The sequence below is a fragment of the Falco peregrinus genome, chromosome 3 (assembly GCF_023634155.1).
Source record: "Falco peregrinus isolate bFalPer1 chromosome 3, bFalPer1.pri, whole genome shotgun sequence".
NCBI lineage: Eukaryota > Metazoa > Chordata > Aves > Falconiformes > Falconidae > Falco > Falco peregrinus.
Window position 1 is genome coordinate 104,470,036 of NC_073723.1, and position 22,894 is coordinate 104,492,929.

The window sequence follows — 22,894 nt, forward strand, 5'->3', positions numbered from 1 at the left end:
ACTTCACTAGCTACGAAGAAGAAAGTTAACTCCATGCCAGCTGAAACCAGGACACGGGGCCATCTCCTACTCGGCATGTGCTGCACAGGTCTTTGTAGCCTTCTTGATTGGTGCTGACGTGCGGAATCAAACTCTACAACTCAAGGAGGGTTATCAAGCAGGTATGTTTATCGGGGCTCCGGCTGCAAGGGGGATCGCTCCTCCTCACTTGCACACCCAGGGCTTAAGTAAGCAGATCCCTATTACACAGAAGCATACATATTCATTAGATTCCCAAGAAAAGGCGGGGGTTATTACCATTCGGTCCAGGAACTCGGTATCATAAGCCTCCTCACTCTGGCGCAGGTGCATTGACACCTGCTGGTCCTGGGCTGGGCTCTCTGGGAGGAAGGCTCGCACCCTTCCTCAGGATGTACTTTTCCCTTTGGCGCGCAGTGCTGAGGAGTCCACACCAGCAAGCGCAGAGCCAGGTTGTACTGGTTCTCTTCCCGGCTCGTACATCTTGCAGACAACATAGTTCTTGCTTACAACGTAGCTAGTCGATCGGTATCGACACGTGCAGACCGTAGTGTCCTTGTTAGTCAGTCCGTTAAACACAAGTGCTGAAGCACCAGTTGCAAGGTCTGCATATTTACCGAATGATTTTCAGCTTGAACTATCTCCGTGCAGAGTCTTTACTTCTGAGCGTCATGGCCTGTGACCGCCTTGCTGCCATCCGAAAAAGCCCTGCACACTGGGACCCTCCTAGGTGGCAGAGCTTGTGTCCACACGGCAGCAGCTGCCTTGGGCCAGGGGGTTGCTCAGCCCAGCAGCACCAGCAAGTGTGGAATTGAAACCGGGAGCGAAGCCGCTAAGACAAACCCAGTATCCTATGAAGTTGAATCCTGGCTCGGACTGGAGCCTAGAAGTCATAATTGCCTAAAACAGGGGTTGTTGCAAAGCCACATGCCCAGGAGCAGCATGTAGTACAACATCTAAGGGCTGTTAATGAAATAGCGATTGACCAACACCCGGTGCTGCCTAATCCTCCCACCTTCTTAACAGCGACAGGGGATTCTAATGTCCGTTTTACAGCATTGGACTTCGAAGGCGCCTTTTTGGCGTTCTGATTGTATGTCCTCGGCCGTGCGTAGCAGGTGCCACAGCTGCCCTCTTCAGTGTTGGTCCAGAACCACAATCCAACCCAGAGAGAGCAGGGACACGAAGCCTGCCAGAGGGCGTTGCTGTGGCTGACATAGCCAGTGAGGACTGTGCTGCGTGTGCCTTTCCTGGTGCTGCGTGCAGGAAGGTTGGCACTGCTGGGCTAGGCTTGGCTTATTTGGCTTGCCCGTCACTGCTTGCCTGCCACGACCATCAAGAGAGTGTCTCTTCAAGAGCCAAGCACGCGCGTGCTGCCTCTAGTGGTTGCGTTCTCTGTTGTGTGTCTCTTTATTGGGCAGGAGCAGGTGGCAAAGGGCTGCCGAGAGCAGGGCGGCAGTGACCTTCGCAAAGAGGTAGCGCCGCCATGTTTGGTTTTTTCCTGTGAGCTGTTAGCAGGCAGAGCCGGGAGCCAGGCGCTGCTGCCTGCCACGGGGCCTGCCCACCCTCATCGCGCAAAGGGAGCATTCCGCGGGGCTCTGTGGGGGCTGTGCGATCCCAGCTCCTGCCTCCCGTCCTGCTTGGAACCCCTCCTGTTGCCCCCCCTCCCCGCAGAGGCCACCACGCCCAGCCCCGTGGCAACCAGCCACTCTGTGACATCACCCCCGGGGCCAAGGGCATCCTGGGCAACGTGAGCTCGGGGGGCAGTATGTTGGCGGCTGCACTGGCGGTGACAAGCCCTCCTCCTTGCAGCTGCCACGTGTCACTGGCAGGGATGGATTTGCTGCGCCTCCTCCTCATCCTGCTGGCCATGTGCTGTCCTGCGTACGGCACATGGGACAGCTGTGGGTAAGTGGCCCGAGGCTCTGGGAGGGAGCTTGGGCAAGCCCTTGTGGGCTTGGCTGGAGGGCAGCCAGTGTGGGAGGCTCATTTCCTTGCCAGCACGCAGGCTGTTGGCAGTACTCACCTACGGGGCTAAAGCAGAAAGAGGCAGGGTGTGGACACACACGTGCCCCACAGGCTTCCCCAGCCCTGCTGGCCAGGCAGCGCCTTGTGGGGAGGGAAGACGGCTGACCGTGAGCCGTAGGGGCGCCAGCCATCCAGCAGGACACTAAGGAGTTTCTCTTTACAGAGGGACCTGCGGGCTCCGGCCCACGGCTTTTCGGTATGGCACGTCGCGCGTCGTGGGTGGCACAGATGCCCAGGCAGGGGCCTGGCCCTGGGTCGTCAGCATCCAGAATCCCTGGCAAGCGGGCACGGGTCATACCTGCGGAGGCTCCCTCATCAGCGCACAGTGGGTCCTGACAGCAGCCCACTGCTTCATCGAGGCCAGGTAAGGCGCCACCGGGAACACGCATAGCCCCACAACACTAGCGCTTGCCCCGTGCGCAGCAGCACGGGCTACTCCCGCCCCGTTTCCTCGCAGGACACCCAGGGCCTGGGTGCTCCTTGAGCCTAAGGCACGCGAGGCCAGTCACACCCTCCTGAGCGCTGCTCTCCTCTCTCCCTCGTCAAGCGGAAGGCAGGGCAACGGCTGGGCTGCTGCAGCACGTGGCTGTGCTCCCTCTGAGTCCTCTCCCCATTTGCCTTCCAGCTACATCACCATGTGGCGCGTGGTGATCGGTGCCACGCGGCTGACTCAGCTGGGCCCTGAGGCCCAGGTGCGCAACATCAAGCGGCTGCTCCTTCACCAAGGCTACAGTAACATCACGCAGAGGAACGACATTGCCTTGCTGGAGCTGGACCAGCCTGTGCAGTGCAACGCCTACGTTCAGCTTGCCTGCGTGCCCGATGCCTCGCTGAGAGTCTCGCAGCTGAAAAACTGCTACATCAGCGGCTGGGGTGCCACGACTGCAAGATGTGAGTACCGCGGAAGTACTCGTGTGCCGAGCGCAAGCTTGGCACGCTCGGGGCCATTGCTTGGGCTTCCTGACAGCAGAGGCCAGAGCCCGAGTCAGCCTGCGGGGACGTATGCCTCTTGAGAGATGGGCCTGAGCCCTTTCCCCAGAGCAAGGCGGAAGGCAAATGCCGCTATAACGCCTCTCAGGATGCAAAGCCAAGCGCGGGCGAGGCAAGGGATTCCGCCAGGCAGGGGAGGAGAAGTGCCAGTGAGCTGCTGCTTGCTAATTCCTTCCTGTGCTCGCAGCTGGACGATCAACGGATGTGCTGCAGGAGGCCCAGGTCCGCCTCATTGATGTCAACGTCTGTAACAGCAGCCGGTGGTACAGAGGGGCCATCCACACGCACAACGTCTGTGCTGGCTATCCGCAGGGCGGCATTGACACCTGCCAGGTAGGAGCGTGCTACGAGCCAAGCCCCGTAGCACAGGCAGCCCCGCCACACGCAACTACGCCAACATGGCCCGGCATGTGCTTGGCCTGGCCAGTGCCCCTCCCACTTCAGGTCCCCACTGCCGGGGGGGCTTATACCCCCCTTCCCCATCGGCAGGCCCCTGCCCAGTGCCCCTCTTGTCCCAGAGGCATGGCACTCTGCCCAGAAAGCCCTCCTAGTGTTCCTGGCAGCCCCACGGCTCCCCATCCCAAGCCTGCCACAGCTCTCTTCCACACACCCACCATCACCGTGCAGTGAGGAGAGCCAGCCCCACCTTACAAGCCCACCACCCCTTCCCAGGCAAAGGCTCGCTCGACACAGCCTCGCTCTGCAGGGAACACAGCTCCGGCAGGTGCCGTCAGAGAGAAGGAGCCAAACCCCCGTGCTGACGCTGGCCACCCAACAACCCCTTTGTCCTCTCTCCTCCTCTGCAGGGGGACAGCGGTGGGCCTCTCGTGTGCCAAGACAGCAGTGCAGACTACTTCTGGCTTGTTGGTGTCACCAGCTGGGGGAGAGGCTGTGCCCGAGCCAGGCAGCCCGGAGTCTACACCTCCACTCAGCACTTCTACGACTGGATCCTGCTACAGATGGGCCTGCGCCCAGCAGTGAGGGCTACTCCAACAGCACGCGCTTGGAGTCATTTTGTCACCACGTCAAGCCCCGTTCCGAGGCCAAGGCCCACAGCAGCGCAGTCGGGCGGCTCCTGCCCATTTCCAGTCCAGAAGCTGCTGGACTTCTTTAGCCGGCTGCAGGAGCTCCTGCAGTACCTAAGGGGAAAAACGGTGTGAGCAGCAGGACAAACGGCACGCAGGGCAGGCTGCAGTGTGCCACCACCGTTTCCTTTGGGGCAATGCCTGCCGATGCAAAGGCCACCTCAGCGTCAAAGGGCTGCTCTGCCCTGCGCCCGTGCCTCGGGACGCACACACCTGATGAGGCTGACCACGTGCTTGAAATAAAACGTTTCGGTGCTCACAGCAAACCAGGCTTCAGCTCAAGTCAGTCTCCTGTGCGAGGCAAGGACTTCCACGCCCGGCACCTGCCAGCGAGGCAGGCTGCAGGCAGACAAGGCGGGCACAAAGGGAAAGAGTCCCTGCAAAGGGCTGAAAGTGGGCCTGCTCCGGGAGGAGGGGGAGGCTGCACTAGGGGAGGAAGGGAACACAGGTCATCACGGGCTGGAGGGCTTGGGGAAAGGAGCTGGAAACACAGAACGTCTTTGGCCAGCTCCTGGTGGGATCCCGCTGCGCTTGTGGATGAGCCACAAGTGACCTTGAAACTGGACTCTCGTGACCCAGGACAGACGCGTCTGGAAAGACCCAAGGGTTGCACTGAGGATTTGGGGAAGGAGCTCGCCTTCGAGCCCCACATATGCCACAGACTTCATTTCCATCCTGTGTCGCGGTTTAACCCCGCCGGCAACCAAACACTACCGGCAACCAAACGCCACGCAGCCACTTGCGCACTCCCCCCCACCCAGAGGGGTGGGGAGGAGAATCAGAAAGCAATGTAAAAGTGGAGGGTTGAGATAAGAACAATGTAATAATTTAAACAGAAGAAAGAGTGAAGAACAACAGTAACAATACCAAGAAGAAGAACAACAATAACAATTAGGATGGAAAGGTGGGGGAAAAGGGTAAAATCAAAAGGAAGGGAGAAGGAAAAAAAGGAAATGATGCCCAGTACAACTGCTCACCACCCGCTGACCGATGCCCAGCCAGTCCCTGAGCAAGAATCCCCCCACCAGCTAACCCTCCAAGTTTCTATACCAAGCATGACGTCCCACGGGATGGAATACCTCTGTGGCTGGTTCAGGTCAGCTGACCTGGCTGTGTCCCTTCCCAGTCTCTTGTGCCCCTCCAGCACTCTGGCTGGCAAGGCCCAAGAAACCAAAAAGGCCTTGACTTAGCAGAAACGCTAGGCAGCAACAACCGAAAACATCAGTGCGGCTACCAACATTGTTCTCACATCATAGCCAAACACAGCACTTCACTAGCTACGAAGAAGAAAGTTAACTCCATGCCAGCTGAAACCAGGACACGGGGCCATCTCCTACTCGGCATGTGCTGCACAGGTCTTTGTAGCCTTCTTGATTGGTGCTGATGTGCGGAATCAAACTCTACAACTCAAGGAGGGTTATCAAGCAGGTATGTTTATCGGGGCTCCGGCTGCAAGGGGGATCGCTCCTCCTCACTTGCACACCCAGGGCTTAAGTAAGCAGATCCCTATTACACAGAAGCATACATATTCATTAAAATTCCCAAGAAAAGGCGGGGTTATTACCATTCGGTCCAGGAACTCAGTATCATAAGCCTCCTCACTCTGGCGCGGGTGCATTGACACCTGCTGGTCCTGGGCTGGGCTCTCTGGGAGGAAGGCTCGCACCCTTCCTCAGGATGTACTTTTCCCCTTGGCGCGCAGTGCTGAGGAGTCCACACCAGCAAGCGCAGAGCCAGGTTGTACTGGTTCTCTTCCCGGCTCGTACATCTTGCAGACAACATAGTTCTTGCTTACAACGTAGCTAGTCGATCAGTATCGACACGTGCAGGCCGTAGTGTCCTTGTTAGTCAGTCTGTTAAACACAAGTGCTGAAGCACCAGTTGCAAGGTCTGCATATTTACCGAATGATTTTCAGCTTGAACTATCTCCGTGCAGAGTCTTTACTTCTGAGCGTCATGGCCTGTGACCGCCTTGCTGCCATCCGAAAAGCCCTGCACACTGGGACCCTCCTAGGTGGCAGAGCTTGTGTCCACACGGCAGCAGCTGCCTTGGGCCAGGGGGTTGCTCAGCCCAGCAGCACCAGCAAGTGTGGAATTGAAACCGGGAGCGAAGCCGCTAAGACAAACCCAGTATCCTATGAAGTTGAATCCTGGCTCGGACTGGAGCCTAGAAGTCATAATTGCCTAAAACAGGGGTTGTTGCAAAGCCACATGCCCAGGAGCAGCATGTAGTAAAACATCTAAGGGCTGTTAATGAAATAGCGATTGACCAACACCCGGTGCTGCCTAATCCTCCCACCTTCTTAACAGCGACAGGGGATTCTAATGTCTGTTTTACAGCATTGGACTTCGAAGGCGCCTTTTTTGGCGTTCTGATTGTATGTCCTCGGCCGTGCGTAGCAGGTGCCACAGCTGCCCTCTTCAGTGTTGCTCCAGAACCACAATCCAACCCAGAGAGAGCAGGGACACGAAGCCTGCCAGAGGGCGTTGCTGTGGCTGACATAGCCAGTGAGGACTGTGCTGCGTGTGCCTTTCCCTGTGCTGCGTGCAGGAAGGTTGGCACTGCTGGGCTAGGCTTGGCTTATTAGGCTTGCCCGTCACTGCTTGCCTGCCACGACCATCAAGAGAGTGTCTCTTCAAGAGCCAAGCACACGCGTGCTGCCTCTAGTGGTTGCGTTCTCTGTTGTGTGTCTCTTTATTGGGCAGGAGCAGGTGGCAAAGGGCTGCCGAGAGCAGGGCGGCAGTGACCTTCGCAAAGAGGTAGCGCCTGCCCACCCTCATCGCGCAAAGGGAGCATTCCACAGGGCTCTGTGGGGGCTGTGCGATCCCAGCTCCTGCCTCCCGTCCTGCTTGGAACCCCTCCTGTTGCCCCCCCCTCCCCGCAGAGGCCACCACGCCCAGCCCCGTGGCAACCAGCCACTCTGTGACATCACCCCCGGGGCCAAGGGCATCCTGGGCAACGTGAGTTCGGGGGGCAGTATGTTGGCGGCTGCACTGGCGGTGACAAGCCCTCCTCCTTGCAGCTGCCACGTGTCACTGGCAGGGATGGATTTGCTGCGCCTCCTCCTCATCCTGCTGGCCATGTGCTGTCCTGCGTACGGCACATGGGACAGCTGTGGGTAAGTGGCCCGAGGCTCTGGGAGGGAGCCTGGGCAAGCCCTTGTGGGCTTGGCTGGAGGGCAGCCAGTGTGGGAGGCTCATTTCCTTGCCAGCACGCAGGCTGTTGGCAGTACTCACCTACGGGGCTAAAGCAGAAAGAGGCAGGGTGTGGACACACACGTGCCACACAGGCTTCCCCAGCCCTGCTGGCCAGGCAGCGCCTTGTGGGGAGGGAAGACGGCTGACCGTGAGCCGTAGGGGCGCCAGCCATCCAGCAGGACACTAAGGAGTTTCTCTTTACAGAGGGACCTGCGGGCTCCGGCCCACGGCTTTTCGGTATGGCACGTCGCGCGTCGTGGGTGGCACAGATGCCCAGGCAGGGGCCTGGCCCTGGATCGTCAGCATCCAGAATCCCTGGCAAGCGGGCACGGGTCATACCTGCGGAGGCTCCCTCATCAGCACACAGTGGGTCCTGACAGCAGCCCACTGCTTCATCGAGGCCAGGTAAGGCGCCACCGGGAACACGCATAGCCCCACAACACTAGCGCTTGCCCCGTGCGCAGCAGCACGGGCTACTCCCGCCCCGTTTCCTCGCAGGACACCCAGGGCCTGGGTGCTCCTTGAGCCTAAGGCACGCGAGGCCAGTCACACCCTCCCGAGCGCTGCTCTCCTCTCTCCCTCGTCAAGCGGAAGGCAGGGCAACGGCTGGGCTGCTGCAGCACGTGGCTGTGCTCCCTCTGAGTCCTCTCCCCATTTGCCTTCCAGCTACATCACCATGTGGCGCGTGGTGATCGGTGCCACGCGGCTGACTCAGCTGGGCCCTGAGGCCCAGGTGCGCAACATCAAGCGGCTGCTCCTTCACCAAGGCTACAGTAACATCACGCAGAGGAACGACATTGCCTTGCTGGAGCTGGACCAGCCTGTGCAGTGCAACGCCTACGTTCAGCTTGCCTGCGTGCCCGATGCCTCGCTGAGAGTCTCGCAGCTGAAAAACTGCTACATCAGCGGCTGGGGTGCCACGACTGCAAGATGTGAGTACCGCGGAAGTACTCGTGTGCCGAGCGCAAGCTTGGCACGCTCGGGGCCATTGCTTGGGCTTCCTGACAGCAGAGGCCAGAGCCCGAGTCAGCCTGCGGGGACGTATGCCTCTTGAGAGATGGGCCTGAGCCCTTTCCCCAGAGCAAGGCGGAAGGCAAATGCCGCTATAACGCCTCTCAGGATGCAAAGCCAAGCGCGGGCGAGGCAAGGGATTCCGCCAGGCAGGGGAGGAGAAGTGCCAGTGAGCTGCTGCTTGCTAATTCCTTCCTGTGCTCGCAGCTGGACGATCAACGGATGTGCTGCAGGAGGCCCAGGTCCGCCTCATTGATGTCAACGTCTGTAACAGCAGCCGGTGGTACAGAGGGGCCATCCACACGCACAACGTCTGTGCTGGCTATCCGCAGGGCGGCATTGACACCTGCCAGGTAGGAGCGTGCTACGAGCCAAGCCCCGTAGCACAGGCAGCCCCGCCACACGCAACTACGCCAACATGGCCCGGCATGTGCTTGGCCTGGCCAGTGCCCCTCCCACTTCAGGTCCCCACCGCCGGGGGGGCTTATACCCCCTTCCCCATCGGCAGGCCCCTGCCCAGTGCCCCTCTTGTCCCAGAGGCATGGCACTCTGCCCAGAAAGCCCTCCTAGTGTTCCTGGCAGCCCATGGCTCCCCATCCCAAGCCTGCCACAGCTCTCTTCCACACACCCACCATCACCGTGCAGTGAGGAGAGCCAGCCCCACCTTACAAGCCCACCACCCCTTCCCAGGCAAGGCTCGCTCGACACAGCCTCGCTCTGCAGGGAACACAGCTCCGGCAGGTGCCGTCAGAGAGAAGGAGCCAACCCCCGTGCTGACGGTGGCCACCCAACAACCCCTTTGTCCTCTCTCCTCCTCTGCAGGGGGACAGCGGTGGGCCTCTCGTGTGCCAAGACAGCAGTGCAGACTACTTCTGGCTTGTTGGTGTCACCAGCTGGGGGAGAGGCTGTGCCCGAGCCAGGCAGCCCGGAGTCTACACCTCCACTCAGCACTTCTACGACTGGATCCTGCTACAGATGGGCCTGCGCCCAGCAGTGAGGGCTACTCCAACAGCACGCGCTTGGAGTCATTTTGTCACCACGTCAAGCCCCGTTCCGAGGCCAAGGCCCACAGCAGTGCAGTCGGGCGGCTCCTGCCCATTTCCAGTCCAGAAGCTGCTGGACTTCTTTAGCCGGCTGCAGGAGCTCCTGCAGTACCTAAGGGGAAAAACGGTGTGAGCAGCAGGACAAACGGCACGCAGGGCAGGCTGCAGTGTGCCACCACCGTTTCCTTTGGGGCAATGCCTGCCGATGCAAAGGCCACCTCAGCGTCAAAGGGCTGCTCTGCCCTGCGCCCGTGCCTCGGGACGCACACACCTGATGAGGCTGACCACGTGCTTGAAATAAAATGTTTCGGTGCTCACAGCAAACCAGGCTTCAGCTCAAGTCAGTCTCCTGTGCGAGGCAAGGACGTCCACGCCCGGCACCTGCCAAGCGAGGCAGGCTGCAGGCAGACAAGGCGGGCACAAAGGGAAAGAGTCCCTGCAAAGGGCTGAAAGTGGGCCTGCTCCGGGAGGAGGGGGAGGCTGCACTGGAGGAAGGGAACACAGGTCATCACGGGCTGGAGGGCTTGGGGAAAGGAGCTGGAAACACAGAACGTCTTTGGCCAGCTCCTGGTGGGATCCCGCTGCGCTTGTGGATGAGCCACAAGTGACCTTGAAACTGGACTCTCGTGACCCAGGACAGACGCGTCTGGAAAGACCCAAGGGTTGCACTGAGGATTTGGGGAAGGAGCTTGCCTTCGAGCCCCACATATGCCACAGACTTCATTTCCATCCTGTGTCGCGGTTTAACCCCGGCCGGTAACCAAACACTACCGGCAACCAAACGCCACGCAGCCACTTGCGCACTCCCCCCCACCCGGAGGGGTGGGGAGGAGAATCAGAAAGCAATGTAAAAGTGGAGGGTTGAGATAAGAACAATGTAATAATTTAAACAGAAGAAAGAGTGAAGAACAACAGTAACAATACCAAGAAGAAGAACAACAATAACAATTAGGATGGAAAGGTGGGGGAAAAGGGTAAAATCAAAAGGAAGGGAGAAGGAAAAAAAGGAAATGATGCCCAGTACAACTGCTCACCACCCGCTGACCGATGCCCAGCCAGTCCCTGAGCAAGAATCCCCCCGCCAGCTAACCCTCCAAGTTTCTATACCAAGCATGACGTCCCACGGGATGGAATACCTCTGTGGCTGGTTCAGGTCAGCTGACCTGGCTGTGTCCCTTCCCAGTCTCTTGTGCCCCTCCAGCACTCTGGCTGGCAAGGCCCAAGAAACCAAAAAGGCCTTGACTTAGCAGAAACGCTAGGCAGCAACAACCGAAAACATCAGTGCGGCTACCAACATTGTTCTCACATCATAGCCAAACACAGCACTTCACTAGCTACGAAGAAGAAAGTTAACTCCATGCCAGCTGAAACCAGGACACGGGGCCATCTCCTACTCGGCATGTGCTGCACAGGTCTTTGTAGCCTTCTTGATTGGTGCTGACGTGCGGAATCAAACTCTACAACTCAAGGAGGGTTATCAAGCAGGTATGTTTATCGGGGCTCCGGCTGCAAGGGGGATCGCTCCTCCTCACTTGCACACCCAGGGCTTAAGTAAGCAGATCCCTATTACACAGAAGCATACATATTCATTAAAATTCCCAAGAAAAGGCGGGGTTATTACCATTCGGTCCAGGAACTCAGTATCATAAGCCTCCTCACTCTGGCGCGGGTGCATTGACACCTGCTGGTCCTGGGCTGGGCTCTCTGGGAGGAAGGCTCGCACCCTTCCTCAGGATGTACTTTTCCCTTTGGCGCGCAGTGCTGAGGAGTCCACACCAGCAAGCGCAGAGCCAGGTTGTACTGGTTCTCTTCCCGGCTCGTACATCTTGCAGACAACATAGTTCTTGCTTACAACGTAGCTAGTCGATCGGTATCGACATGTGCAGACCGTAGTGTCCTTGTTAGTCAGTCTGTTAAACACAAGTGCTGAAGCACCAGTTGCAAGGTCTGCATATTTACCGAATGATTTTCAGCTTGAACTATCTCCGTGCAGAGTCTTTACTTCTGAGCGTCATGGCCTGTGACCGCCTTGCTGCCATCCGAAAAGCCCTGCACACTGGGACCCTCCTAGGTGGCAGAGCTTGTGTCCACACGGCAGCAGCTGCCTTGGGCCAGGGGGTTGCTCAGCCCAGCAGAACCAGCAAGTGTGGAATTGAAACCGGGAGCGAAGCCGCTAAGACAAAACCAGTATCCTATGAAGTTGGAATCCTGGCTCGGACTGGAGCCTAGAAGTCATAATTGCCTAAAACAGGGGTTATTGCAAAGCCACATGCCCAGGAGCAGCATGTAGTACAACATCTAAGGGCTGTTAATGAAATAGCGATTGACCAACACCCGGTGCTGCCTAATCCTCCCACCTTCTTAACAGCGACAGGGGATTCTAATGTCCGTTTTACAGCATTGGACTTCGAAGGCGCCTTTTTCGCGTTCTGATTGTATGTCCTCGGCCGTGCGTAGCAGGTGCCACAGCTGCCCTCTTCAGTGTTGCTCCAGAACCACAATCCAACCCAGAGAGAGCAGGGACACGAAGCCTGCCAGAGGGCGTTGCTGTGGCTGACATAGCCAGTGAGGACTGTGCTGCGTGTGCCTTTCCCGGTGCTGCGTGCAGGAAGGTTGGCACTGCTGGGCTAGGCTTGGCTTATTTGGCTTGCCCGTCACTGCTTGCCTGCCACGACCATCAAGAGTGTCTCTTCAAGAGCCAAGCAGGCGCGTGCTGCCTCTAGTGGTTGCGTTCTCTGTTGTGTGTCTCTTTATTGGGCAGGAGCAGGTGGCAAAGGGCTGCCGAGAGCAGGGCGGCAGTGACCTTCGCAAAGAGGTAGCGCCGCCATGCTTGGTTTTTCCTGTGAGCTGTTAGCAGGCAGAGCTGGGAGCCAGGCGCTGCTGCCTGCCACGGGGCCTGCCCACCCTCATCGCGCAAAGGGAGCATTCCGCGGGGCTCTGTGGGGGCTGTGCGATCCCAGCTCCTGCCTCCCGTCCTGCTTGGAACCCCTCCTGTTGCCCCCCCCTCCCCGCAGAGGCCACCACGCCCAGCCCCGTGGCAACCAGCCACTCTGTGACATCACCCCCGGGGCCAAGGGCATCCTGGGCAACGTGAGTTCGGGGGGCAGTATGTTGGCGGCTGCACTGGCGGTGACCAGCCCTCCTCCTTGCAGCTGCCACGTGTCACTGGCAGGGATGGATTTGCTGCGCCTCCTCCTCATCCTGCTGGCCATGTGCTGTCCTGCGTACGGCACATGGGACAGCTGTGGGTAAGTGGCCCGAGGCTCTGGGAGGGAGCCTGGGCAAGCCCTTGTGGGCTTGGCTGGAGGGCAGCCAGTGTGGGAGGCTCATTTCCTTGCCAGCACGCAGGCTGTTGGCAGTACTCACCTACGGGGCTAAAGCAGAAAGAGGCAGGGTGTGGACACACACGTGCCACACAGGCTTCCCCAGCCCTGCTGGCCAGGCAGCGCCTTGTGGGGAGGGAAGACGGCTGACCGTGAGCCGTAGGGGCGCCAGCCATCCAGCAGGACACTAAGGAGTTTCTCTTTACAGAGGGACCTGCGGGCTCCGGCCCACGGCTTTTCGGTATGGCACGTCGCGCGTCGTGGGTGGCACAGATGCCCAGGCAGGGGCCTGGCCCTGGATCGTCAGCATCCAGAATCCCTGGCAAGCGGGCACGGGTCATACCTGCGGAGGCTCCCTCATCAGCGCACAGTGGGTCCTGACAGCAGCCCACTGCTTCATCGAGGCCAGGTAAGGCGCCACCGGGAACACGCATAGCCCCACAACACTAGCGCTTGCCCCGTGCGCAGCAGCACGGGCTACTCCCGCCCCGTTTCCTCGCAGGACACCCAGGGCCTGGGTGCTCCTTGAGCCTAAGGCACGCGAGGCCAGTCACACCCTCCCGAGCGCTGCTCTCCTCTCTCCCTCGTCAAGCGGAAGGCAGGGCAACGGCTGGGCTGCTGCAGCACGTGGCTGTGCTCCCTCTGAGTCCTCTCCCTATTTGCCTTCCAGCTACATCACCATGTGGCGCGTGGTGATCGGTGCCACGCGGCTGACTCAGCTGGGCCCTGAGGCCCAGGTGCGCAACATCAAGCGGCTGCTCCTTCACCAAGGCTACAGTAACATCACGCAGAGGAACGACATTGCCTTGCTGGAGCTGGACCAGCCTGTGCAGTGCAACGCCTACGTTCAGCTTGCCTGTGTGCCCGATGCCTCGCTGAGAGTCTCGCAGCTGAAAAACTGCTACATCAGCGGCTGGGGTGCCACGACTGCAAGATGTGAGTACCGCGGAAGTACTCGTGTGCCGAGCGCAAGCTTGGCACGCTCGGGGCCATTGCTTGGGCTTCCTGACAGCAGAGGCCAGAGCCCGAGTCAGCCTGCGGGGACGTATGCCTCTTGAGAGATGGGCCTGAGCCCTTTCCCCAGAGCAAGGCGGAAGGCAAATGCCGCTATAACGCCTCTCAGGATGCAAAGCCAAGCGCGGGCGAGGCAAGGGATTCCGCCAGGCAGGGGAGGAGAAGTGCCAGTGAGCTGCTGCTTGCTAATTCCTTCCTGTGCTCACAGCTGGACGATCAACGGATGTGCTGCAGGAGGCCCAGGTCCGCCTCATTGATGTCAACGTCTGTAACAGCAGCCGGTGGTACAGAGGGGCCATCCACACGCACAACGTCTGTGCTGGCTATCCGCAGGGCGGCATTGACACCTGCCAGGTAGGAGCGTGCTACGAGCCAAGCCCCGTAGCACAGGCAGCCCCGCCACACGCAACTACGCCAACATGGCCCGGCATGTGCTTGGCCTGGCCAGTGCCCCTCCCACTTCAGGTCCCCACCGCCGGGGGGGCTTATACCCCCTTCCCCATCGGCAGGCCCCTGCCCAGTGCCCCTCTTGTCCCAGAGGCATGGCACTCTGCCCAGAAAGCCCTCCTAGTGTTCCTGGCAGCCCACGGCTCCCCATCCCAAGCCTGCCACAGCTCTCTTCCACACACCCACCATCACCGTGCAGTGAGGAGAGCCAGCCCCACCTTACAAGCCCACCACCCCTTCCCAGGCAAGGCTCGCTCGACACAGCCTCGCTCTGCAGGGAACACAGCTCCGGCAGGTGCCATCAGAGAGAAGGAGCCAACCCCCCGTGCTGACGCTGGCCACCCAACAACCCCTTTGTCCTCTCTCCTCCTCTGCAGGGGGACAGCGGTGGGCCTCTCGTGTGCCAAGACAGCAGTGCAGACTACTTCTGGCTTGTTGGTGTCACCAGCTGGGGGAGAGGCTGTGCCCGAGCCAGGCAGCCCGGAGTCTACACCTCCACTCAGCACTTCTACGACTGGATCCTGCTACAGATGGGCCTGCGCCCAGCAGTGAGGGCTACTCCAACAGCACGCGCTTGGAGTCATTTTGTCACCACGTCAAGCCCCGTTCCGAGGCCAAGGCCCACAGCAGCGCAGTCGGGCGGCTCCTGCCCATTTCCAGTCCAGAAGCTGCTGGACTTCTTTAGCCGGCTGCAGGAGCTCCTGCAGTACCTAAGGGGAAAAACGGTGTGAGCAGCAGGACAAACGGCACGCAGGGCAGGCTGCAGTGTGCCACCACCGTTTCCTTTGGGGCAATGCCTGCCGATGCAAAGGCCACCTCAGCGTCAAAGGGCTGCTCTGCCCTGCGCCCGTGCCTCGGGACGCACACACCTGATGAGGCTGACCACGTGCTTGAAATAAAATGTTTCGGTGCTCACAGCAAACCAGGCTTCAGCTCAAGTCAGTCTCCTGTGCAAGGCAAGGACTTCCACGCCCGGCACCTGCCAAGCGAGGCAGGCTGCAGGCAGACAAGGCGGGCACAAAGGGAAAGAGTCCCTGCAAAGGGCTGAAAGTGGGCCTGCTCAGGGAGGAGGGGGAGGCTGCACTGGAGGAAGGGAACACAGGTCATCACGGGCTGGAGGGCTTGGGGAAAGGAGCTGGAAACACAGAACGTCTTTGGCCAGCTCCTGGTGGGATCCCGCTGCGCTTGTGGATGAGCCACAAGTGACCTTGAAACTGGACTCTCGTGACCCAGGACAGACGCGTCTGGAAAGACCCAAGGGTTGCACTGAGGATTTGGGGAAGGAGCTTGCCTTCGAGCCCCACATATGCCACAGACTTCATTTCCATCCTGTGTCGCGGTTTAACCCCGGCCGGCAACCAAACACTACCGGCAACCAAACGCCACGCAGCCACTTGCGCACTCCCCCCCACCCGGAGGGGTGGGGAGGAGAATCAGAAAGCAATGTAAAAGTGGAGGGTTGAGATAAGAACAATGTAATAATTTAAACAGAAGAAAGAGTGAAGAACAACAGTAACAATACCAAGAAGAAGAACAACAATAACAATTAGGATGGAAAGGTGGGGGAAAAGGGTAAAATCAAAAGGAAGGGAGAAGGAAAAAAAGGAAATGATGCCCAGTACAACTGCTCACCACCCGCTGACCGATGCCCAGCCAGTCCCTGAGCAAGAATCCCCCCACCAGCTAACCCTCCAAGTTTCTATACCAAGCATGACGTCCCACGGGATGGAATACCTCTGTGGCTGGTTCAGGTCAGCTGACCTGGCTGTGTCCCTTCCCAGTCTCTTGTGCCCCTCCAGCACTCTGGCTGGCAAGGCCCAAGAAACCAAAAAGGCCTTGACTTAGCAGAAACGCTAGGCAGCAACAACCGAAAACATCAGTGCGGCTACCAACATTGTTCTCACATCATAGCCAAAACACAGCACTTCACTAGCTACGAAGAAGAAAGTTAACTCCATGCCAGCTGAAACCAGGACACGGGGCCATCTCCTACTCGGCATGTGCTGCACAGGTCTTTGTAGCCTTCTTGATTGGTGCTGACGTGCGGAATCAAACTCTACAACTCAAGGAGGGTTATCAAGCAGGTATGTTTATTAGGGCTCCGGCTGCAAGGGGGATCGCTCCTCCTCACTTGCACACCCAGGGCTTAAGTAAGCAGATCCCTATTACACAGAAGCATACATATTCATTAAAATTCCCAAGAAAAGGCGGGGTTATTACCATTCGGTCCTGGAACTCAGTATCATAAGCCTCCTCACTCTGGCGCGGGTGCATTGACACCTGCTGGTCCTGGGCTGGGCTCTCTGGGAGGAAGGCTCGCACCCTTCCTCAGGATGTACTTTTCCCTTTGGCGCGCAGTGCTGAGGAGTCCACACCAGCAAGCGCAGAGCCAGGTTGTACTGGTTCTCTTCCCGGCTCGTACATCTTGCAGACAACATAGTTCTTGCTTACAACGTAGCTAGTCGATCGGTATCGACACGTGCAGACCGTAGTGTCCTTGTTAGTCAGTCTGTTAAACACAAGTGCTGAAGCACCAGTTGCAAGGTCTGCATATTTACCGAATGATTTTCAGCTTGAACTATCTCCGTGCAGAGTCTTTACTTCTGAGCGTCATGGCCTGTGACCGCCTTGCTGCCATCCGAAAAGCCCTGCACACTGGGACCCTCCTAGGTGGCAGAGCTTGTGTCCACACGGCAGCAGCTGCCTTGGGCCAGGGGGTTGCTCAGCCCAGCAGCACCAGCAAGTGTGGAATTGAAACCGGGAGCGAAGCCGCTAAGACAAAACCAGTATCCTATGAAGTTGGAATCCTGGCTCAGACTGGAGCCTAGAAGTCATAATTGCCTAAAACAGGGGTTGTTGCAAAGCCACATGCCCAGGAGCAGCATGTAGTACAACATCTAAGGGCTGTTAATGAAATAGCGATTGACCAACACCCGGTGCTGCCTAATCCTCCCACCTTCTTAACAGCGACAGGGGATTCTAATGTCCGTTTTACAGCATTGGACTTCGAAGGCGCCTTTTTGGCGTTCTGATTGTATGTCCTCGGCCGTGCGTAGCAGGTGCCACAGCTGCCCTCTTCAGTGTTGGTCCAGAACCACAATCCAACCCAGAGAGAGCAGGGACACGAAGCCTGCCAGAGGGCGTTGCTGTGGCTGACATAGCCAGTGAGGACTGTGCTGCGTGTGCCTTTCCCGGTGCTGCGTGCAGGAAGGTTGGCACTGCTGGGCTAGGCTTGGCTTATTTGGATTGCCCGTCACTGCTTGCTTGCCACGACCATCAAGAGAGTGTCTCTTCAAGAGCCAAGCACGCGCGTGCTGCCTCTAGTGGTTGCGTTCTCTGTTGTGTGTCTCTTTATTGGGCAGGAGCAGGTGGCAAAGGGCTGCCGAGAGCAGGGCGGCAGTGACCTTCGCAAAGAGGTAGCGCCGCCACGCTTGGTTTTTCCTGTGAGCTGTTAGCAGGCAGAGCCGGGAGCCAGGCGCTGCTGCCTGCCACGGGGCCTGCCCACCCTCATCGCGCAAAGGGAGCATTCCACGGGGCTCTGTGGGGGCTGTGCGATCCCAGCTCCTGCCTCCCGTCCTGCTTGGAACCCCTCCTGTTGCCCCCCCTCCCCGCAGAGGCCACCACGCCCAGCCCCGTGGCAACCAGCCACTCTGTGACATCACCCCCGGGGCCAAGGGCATCCTGGGCAACGTGAGTTCGGGGGGCAGTATGTTGGCGGCTGCACTGTCGGTGACCAGCCCTCCTCCTTGCAGCTGCCACGTGTCACTGGCAGGGATGGATTTGCTGCGCCTCCTCCTCATCCTGCTGGCCATGTGCTGTCCTGCGTACGGCACATGGGACAGCTGTGGGTAAGTGGCCCGAGGCTCTGGGAGGGAGCCTGGGCAAGCCCTTGTGGGCTTGGCTGGAGGGCAGCCAGTGTGGGAGGCTCATTTCCTTGCCAGCACGCAGGCTGTTGGCAGTACTCACCTACGGGGCTAAAGCAGAAAGAGGCAGGGTGTGGACACACACGTGCCACACAGGCTTCCCCAGCCCTGCTGGCCAGGCAGCGCCTTGTGGGGAGGGAAGACGGCTGACCGTGAGCCGTAGGGGCGCCAGCCATCCAGCAGGACACTAAGGAGTTTCTCTTTACAGAGGGACCTGCGGGCTCCGGCCCACGGCTTTTCGGTATGGCACGTCGCGCGTCGTGGGTGGCACAGATGCCCAGGCAGGGGCCTGGCCCTGGATCGTCAGCATCCAGAATCCCTGGCAAGCGGGCACGGGTCATACCTGCGGAGGCTCCCCTCATCAGCGCACAGTGGGTCCTGACAGCAGCCCACTGCTTCATCGAGGCCAGGTAAGGCGCCACCGGGAACACGCATAGCCCCACAACACTAGCGCTTGCCCCGTGCGCAGCAGCACGGCTACTCCCCGCCCCGTTTCCTCGCAGGACACCCAGGGCCTGGGTGCTCCTTGAGCCTAAGGCACGCGAGGCCAGTCACACCCTCCCGAGCGCTGCTCTCCTCTCTCCCTCGTCAAGCGGAAGGCAGGGCAACGGCTGGGCTGCTGCAGCACGTGGCTGTGCTCCCTCTGAGTCCTCTCCCCCATTTGCCTTCCAGCTACATCACCATGTGGCGCGTGGTGATCGGTGCCACGTGGCTGACTCAGCTGGGCCCTGAGGCCCAGGGTGCGCAACATCAAGCGGCTGCTCCTTCACCAAGGCTACAGTAACATCACGCAGAGGAACGACATTGCCTTGCTGGAGCTGGACCAGCCTGTGCAGTGCAACGCCTACGTTCAGCTTGCCTGGCGTGCCCGATGCCTCGCTGAGAGTCTCGCAGCTGAAAAAACTGCTACATCAGCGGCTGGGGTGCCACGACTGCAAGATGTGAGTACCGCGGAAGTACTCGTGTGCCGAGCGCAAGCTTGGCACGCTCGGGGCCATTGCTTGGGCTTCCTGACAGCAGAGGCCAGAGCCCGAGTCAGCCTGCGGGGGACGTATGCCTCTTGAGAGATGGGCCTGAGCCCCTTTCCCCCAGAGCAAGGCGGAAGGCAAATGCCGCTATAACGCCTCTCAGGATGCAAAGCCAAGCGCGGGCGAGGCAAGGGATTCCGCCAGGCAGGGGAGGAGAAGTGCCAGTGAGCTGCTGCTTGCTAATTCCTTCCTGTGCTCGCAGCTGGACGATCAACGGATGTGCTGCAGGAGGCCCAGGTCCGCCTCATGATGTCAACGTCTGTAACAGCAGCCGGTGGTACAGAGGGGCCATCCACACCGCACAACGTCTGTGCTGGCTATCCGCAGGGCGGCATTGACACCTGCCAGGTAGGAGCGTGCTACGAGCCAAGCCCCGTAGCACAGGCAGCCCCGCCACACGCAACTACGCCAACATGGCCCAGCATGTGCTTGGCCTGGCCAGTGCCCCCTCCCACTTCAGGTCCCCACCGCCGGGGGGGCTTATACCCCCTTCCCCATCGGCAGGGCCCCCTGCCCAGTGCCCCCTCTTGTCCCAGAGGCATGGCACTCTGCCCAGAAAGCCCTCCTAGTGTTCCTGGCAGCCCACGGCTCCCCATCCCAAGCCTGCCACAGCTCTCTTCCACACACCCACCATCACCGTGCAGTGAGGAGAGCCAGCCCCACCTTACAAGCCCACCACCCCCTTCCCAGGCAAGGCTCGCTCGACACAGCCTCGCTCTGCAGGGAACACAGCTCCGGCAGGTGCCGTCAGAGAGAAGGAGCCAACCCCCCGTGCTGACGCTGGCCACCCAACAACCCCTTTGTCCTCTCTCCTCCTCTGCAGGGGGGACAGCGGTGGGCCTCTCGTGTGCCAAGACAGCAGTGCAGACTACTTCTGGCTTGTTGGTGTCACCCAGCTGGGGGGAGAGGCTGTGCCCGAGCCAGGCAGCCCGGAGTCTACACCTCCACTCAGCACTTCTAACGACTGGATCCTGCTACAGATGGGCCTGCGCCCAGCAGTGAGGGCTACTCCAACAGCACGCGCTTGGAGTCATTTTGTCACCACGTCAAGCCCCGAGAAGGCCAAGGCCCACAGCAGTGCAGTCGGGCGGCTCCTGCCCATTTCCAGTCCAGAAGCTGCTGGACTTCTTTAGCCGGCTGCAGGAGCTCCTGCAGTAACCTAAGGGGAAAAAACGGTGTGAGCAGCAGGACAAACGGCACGCAGGGCAGGCTGCAGTGTGCCACCACCGTTTCCTTTGGGGCAATGCCTGCCGATGCAAAAGGCCACCTCAGCGTCAAAGGGCTGCTCTCTGCCCTGCGCCCGTGCCTCGGGACGCACACACCTGATGAGGCTGACCACGTGCTTGAAAATAAAATGTTTCGGTGCTCACAGCAAACCAGGCTTCAGCTCAAGTCAGTCTCCTGTGCGAGGCAAGGACGTCCACGCCCGGCACCTGCCAAGCGAGGCAGGCTGCAGGCAGACAAGGCGGGCACAAAGGGAAAGAGTCCCTGCAAAGGGCTGAAAGTGGGCCTGCTCAGGGAGGAGGGGGAGGCTGCACTGGGGGAGGAAGGGGAACATAGGTCATCACGGGGCTGGAGGGCTTGGGGGAAAGGAGCTGGAAAACACAGAACGTCTTTGGCCAGCTCCTGGTGGGATCCCGCTGCGCTTGTGGATGAGCCACAAGTGACCTTGAAAACTGGACTCTCGTGACCCAGGACAGACGCCTCTGGAAAGACCCAAGGGTTGCACTGAGGATTTGGGGAAGGAGCTTGCCTTCGAGCCCCACATATGCCACAGACTTCATTTCCATCCTGTGTCGCGGTTTACCGGCAACCAAACGCTACCGGCAACCAAACGCCACGCAGCCACTTGCGCACTCCCCCCCACCTGGAGGGGTGGGGAGGAGAATCAGAAAGCAATGTAAAAGTGGAGGGTTGAGATAAGAACAATGTAATAATTTAAACAGAAGAAAGAGTGAAGAACAACAGTAACAATACCAAGAAGAAGAAGAACAACAACAATAACAATTAGGATGGAAAGGTGGGGGAAAAGGGTAAAATCAAAAGGAAGGGAGAAGGAAAAAAAGGAAATGATGCCCAGTACAACTGCTCACCACCCGCTGACCGATGCCCAGCCAGTCCCTGAGCAAGAATCCCCCCGCCAGCTAACCCTCCAAGTTTCTATACCAAGCATGACGTCCCACGGGATGGAATACCTCTGTGGCTGGTTCAGGTCAGCTGACCCGCCTGTGTCCCTTCCCAGTCTCTTGTGCCCCTCCAGCACTCTGGCTGGCAAGGCCCAAGAAACCAAAAAGGCCTTGACTTAGCAGAAACGCTAGGCAGCAACAACCGAAAACATCAGTGCGGCTACCAACATTGTTCTCACATCATAGCCAAAACACAGCACTTCACTAGCTACGAAGAAGAAAGTTAACTCCATGCCAGCTGAAACCAGGACACGGGGCCATCTCCTACTCGGCATGTGCTGCACAGGTCTTTGTAGCCTTCTTGATTGGTGCTGACGTGCGGAATCAAACTCTACAACTCAAGGAGGGTTATCAAGCAGGTATGTTTATCGGGGCTCCGGCTGCAAGGGGGATCGCTCCTCCTCACTTGCACACCCAGGGCTTAAGTAAGCAGATCCCTATTACACAGAAGCATACATATTCATTAAAATTCCCGAGAAAAGGCGGGGTTATTACCATTCGGTCCAGGAACTCGGTATCATAAGCCTCCTCACTCTGGCGCGGGTGCATTGACACCTGCTGGTCCTGGGCTGGGCTCTCTGGGAGGAAGGCTCGCACCCTTCCTCAGGATGTACTTTTCCCTTTGGCGCGCAGTGCTGAGGAGTCCACACCAGCAAGCGCAGAGCCAGGTTGTACTGGTTCTCTTCCCGGCTCGTACATCTTGCAGACAACATAGTTCTTGCTTACAACGTAGCTAGTCGATCGGTATCGACACGTGCAGACCGTAGTGTCCTTGTTAGTCAGTCTGTTAAACACAAGTGCTGAAGCACCAGTTGCAAGGTCTGCATATTTACCGAATGATTTTCAGCTTGAACTATCTCCGTGCAGAGTCTTTACTTCTGAGCGTCATGGCCTGTGACCGCCTTGCTGCCATCCGAAAAGCCCTGCACACTGGGACCCTCCTAGGTGGCAGAGCTTGTGTCCACACGGCAGCAGCTGCCTTGGGCCAGGGGGTTGCTCAGCCCAGCAGAACCAGCAAGTGTGGAATTGAAACCGGGAGCGAAGCCGCTAAGACAAAACCAGTATCCTATGAAGTTGGAATCCTGGCTCGGACTGGAGCCTAGAAGTCATAATTGCCTAAAACAGGGGTTGTTGCAAAGCCACATGCCCAGGAGCAGCATGTAGTACAACATCTAAGGGCTGTTAATGAAATAGCGATTGACCAACACCCGGTGCTGCCTAATCCTCCCACCTTCTTAACAGCGACAGGGGATTCTAATGTCCGTTTTACAGCATTGGACTTCGAAGGCGCCTTTTTGGCGTTCTGATTGTATGTCCTCGGCCGTGCGTAGCAGGTGCCACAGCTGCCCTCTTCAGTGTTGGTCCAGAACCACAATCCAACCCAGAGAGAGCAGGGACACGAAGCCTGCCAGAGGGCGTTGCTGTGGCTGACATAGCCAGTGAGGACTGTGCTGCGTGTGCCTTTCCCGGTGCTGCGTGCAGGAAGGTTGGCACTGCTGGGCTAGGCTTGGCTTATTTGGATTGCCCGTCACTGCTTGCTTGCCACGACCATCAAGAGAGTGTCTCTTCAAGAGCCAAGCACGCGCGTGCTGCCTCTAGT

The 22,894-nt window shown here is 58.9% G+C and overlaps 3 protein-coding genes across 3 annotated transcripts; all 3 read left to right on the forward strand.

Annotated features, from left to right (window-relative positions):
* Positions 1 to 1,852: 1,852 nt before the first annotated feature.
* On the forward strand, positions 1,853 to 4,196 carry LOC129784100 (acrosin-like). Its single transcript, XM_055799897.1, has 5 exons — positions 1,853 to 1,926; positions 2,210 to 2,410; positions 2,672 to 2,937; positions 3,224 to 3,369; positions 3,843 to 4,196. Exons 1-5 carry the CDS (start codon positions 1,853 to 1,855, stop codon positions 4,194 to 4,196), a joined length of 1,041 nt encoding a protein of 346 aa, XP_055655872.1.
* Positions 4,197 to 7,166: 2,970 nt separating this feature from the next.
* On the forward strand, positions 7,167 to 9,506 carry LOC129784101 (acrosin-like). Its single transcript, XM_055799898.1, has 5 exons — positions 7,167 to 7,240; positions 7,524 to 7,724; positions 7,986 to 8,251; positions 8,538 to 8,683; positions 9,153 to 9,506. Exons 1-5 carry the CDS (start codon positions 7,167 to 7,169, stop codon positions 9,504 to 9,506), a joined length of 1,041 nt encoding a protein of 346 aa, XP_055655873.1.
* Positions 9,507 to 12,547: 3,041 nt separating this feature from the next.
* On the forward strand, positions 12,548 to 22,601 carry LOC129784102 (acrosin-like). The gene is made up of 9 exons (XM_055799899.1): positions 12,548 to 12,621; positions 12,905 to 13,105; positions 13,367 to 13,632; positions 13,919 to 14,064; positions 14,535 to 14,884; positions 17,772 to 17,882; positions 18,753 to 18,820; positions 19,311 to 19,385; positions 22,567 to 22,601. Exons 1-9 carry the CDS (start codon positions 12,548 to 12,550, stop codon positions 22,599 to 22,601), a joined length of 1,326 nt encoding a protein of 441 aa, XP_055655874.1.
* The last annotated feature ends 293 nt before the right edge of the window (positions 22,602 to 22,894 follow it).

Excerpts from the sequence above, each read along its gene's own strand:
- LOC129784100 (XM_055799897.1), top strand. The coding sequence starts at position 1,853 with ATGGATTTGCTGCGCCTCCTCCTCATCCTGCTGGCCATGTGCTGTCCT. Across the intron at positions 2,411-2,671 it reads CACTGCTTCATCGAGGCCAG|CTACATCACCATGTGGCGCG; the intron begins GTAAGGCGCCAC and ends TTTGCCTTCCAG. Across the intron at positions 3,370-3,842 it reads GCGGCATTGACACCTGCCAG|GGGGACAGCGGTGGGCCTCT; the intron begins GTAGGAGCGTGC and ends CCTCCTCTGCAG.
- LOC129784101 (XM_055799898.1), top strand. The coding sequence starts at position 7,167 with ATGGATTTGCTGCGCCTCCTCCTCATCCTGCTGGCCATGTGCTGTCCT. Across the intron at positions 7,241-7,523 it reads GGCACATGGGACAGCTGTGG|AGGGACCTGCGGGCTCCGGC; the intron begins GTAAGTGGCCCG and ends TTCTCTTTACAG. Across the intron at positions 8,684-9,152 it reads GCGGCATTGACACCTGCCAG|GGGGACAGCGGTGGGCCTCT; the intron begins GTAGGAGCGTGC and ends CCTCCTCTGCAG.
- LOC129784102 (XM_055799899.1), top strand. The coding sequence starts at position 12,548 with ATGGATTTGCTGCGCCTCCTCCTCATCCTGCTGGCCATGTGCTGTCCT. Across the intron at positions 14,065-14,534 it reads GCGGCATTGACACCTGCCAG|GGGGACAGCGGTGGGCCTCT; the intron begins GTAGGAGCGTGC and ends CCTCCTCTGCAG. Across the intron at positions 18,821-19,310 it reads GCTGGGCCCTGAGGCCCAGG|CTGGACGATCAACGGATGTG; the intron begins GTGCGCAACATC and ends CTGTGCTCGCAG.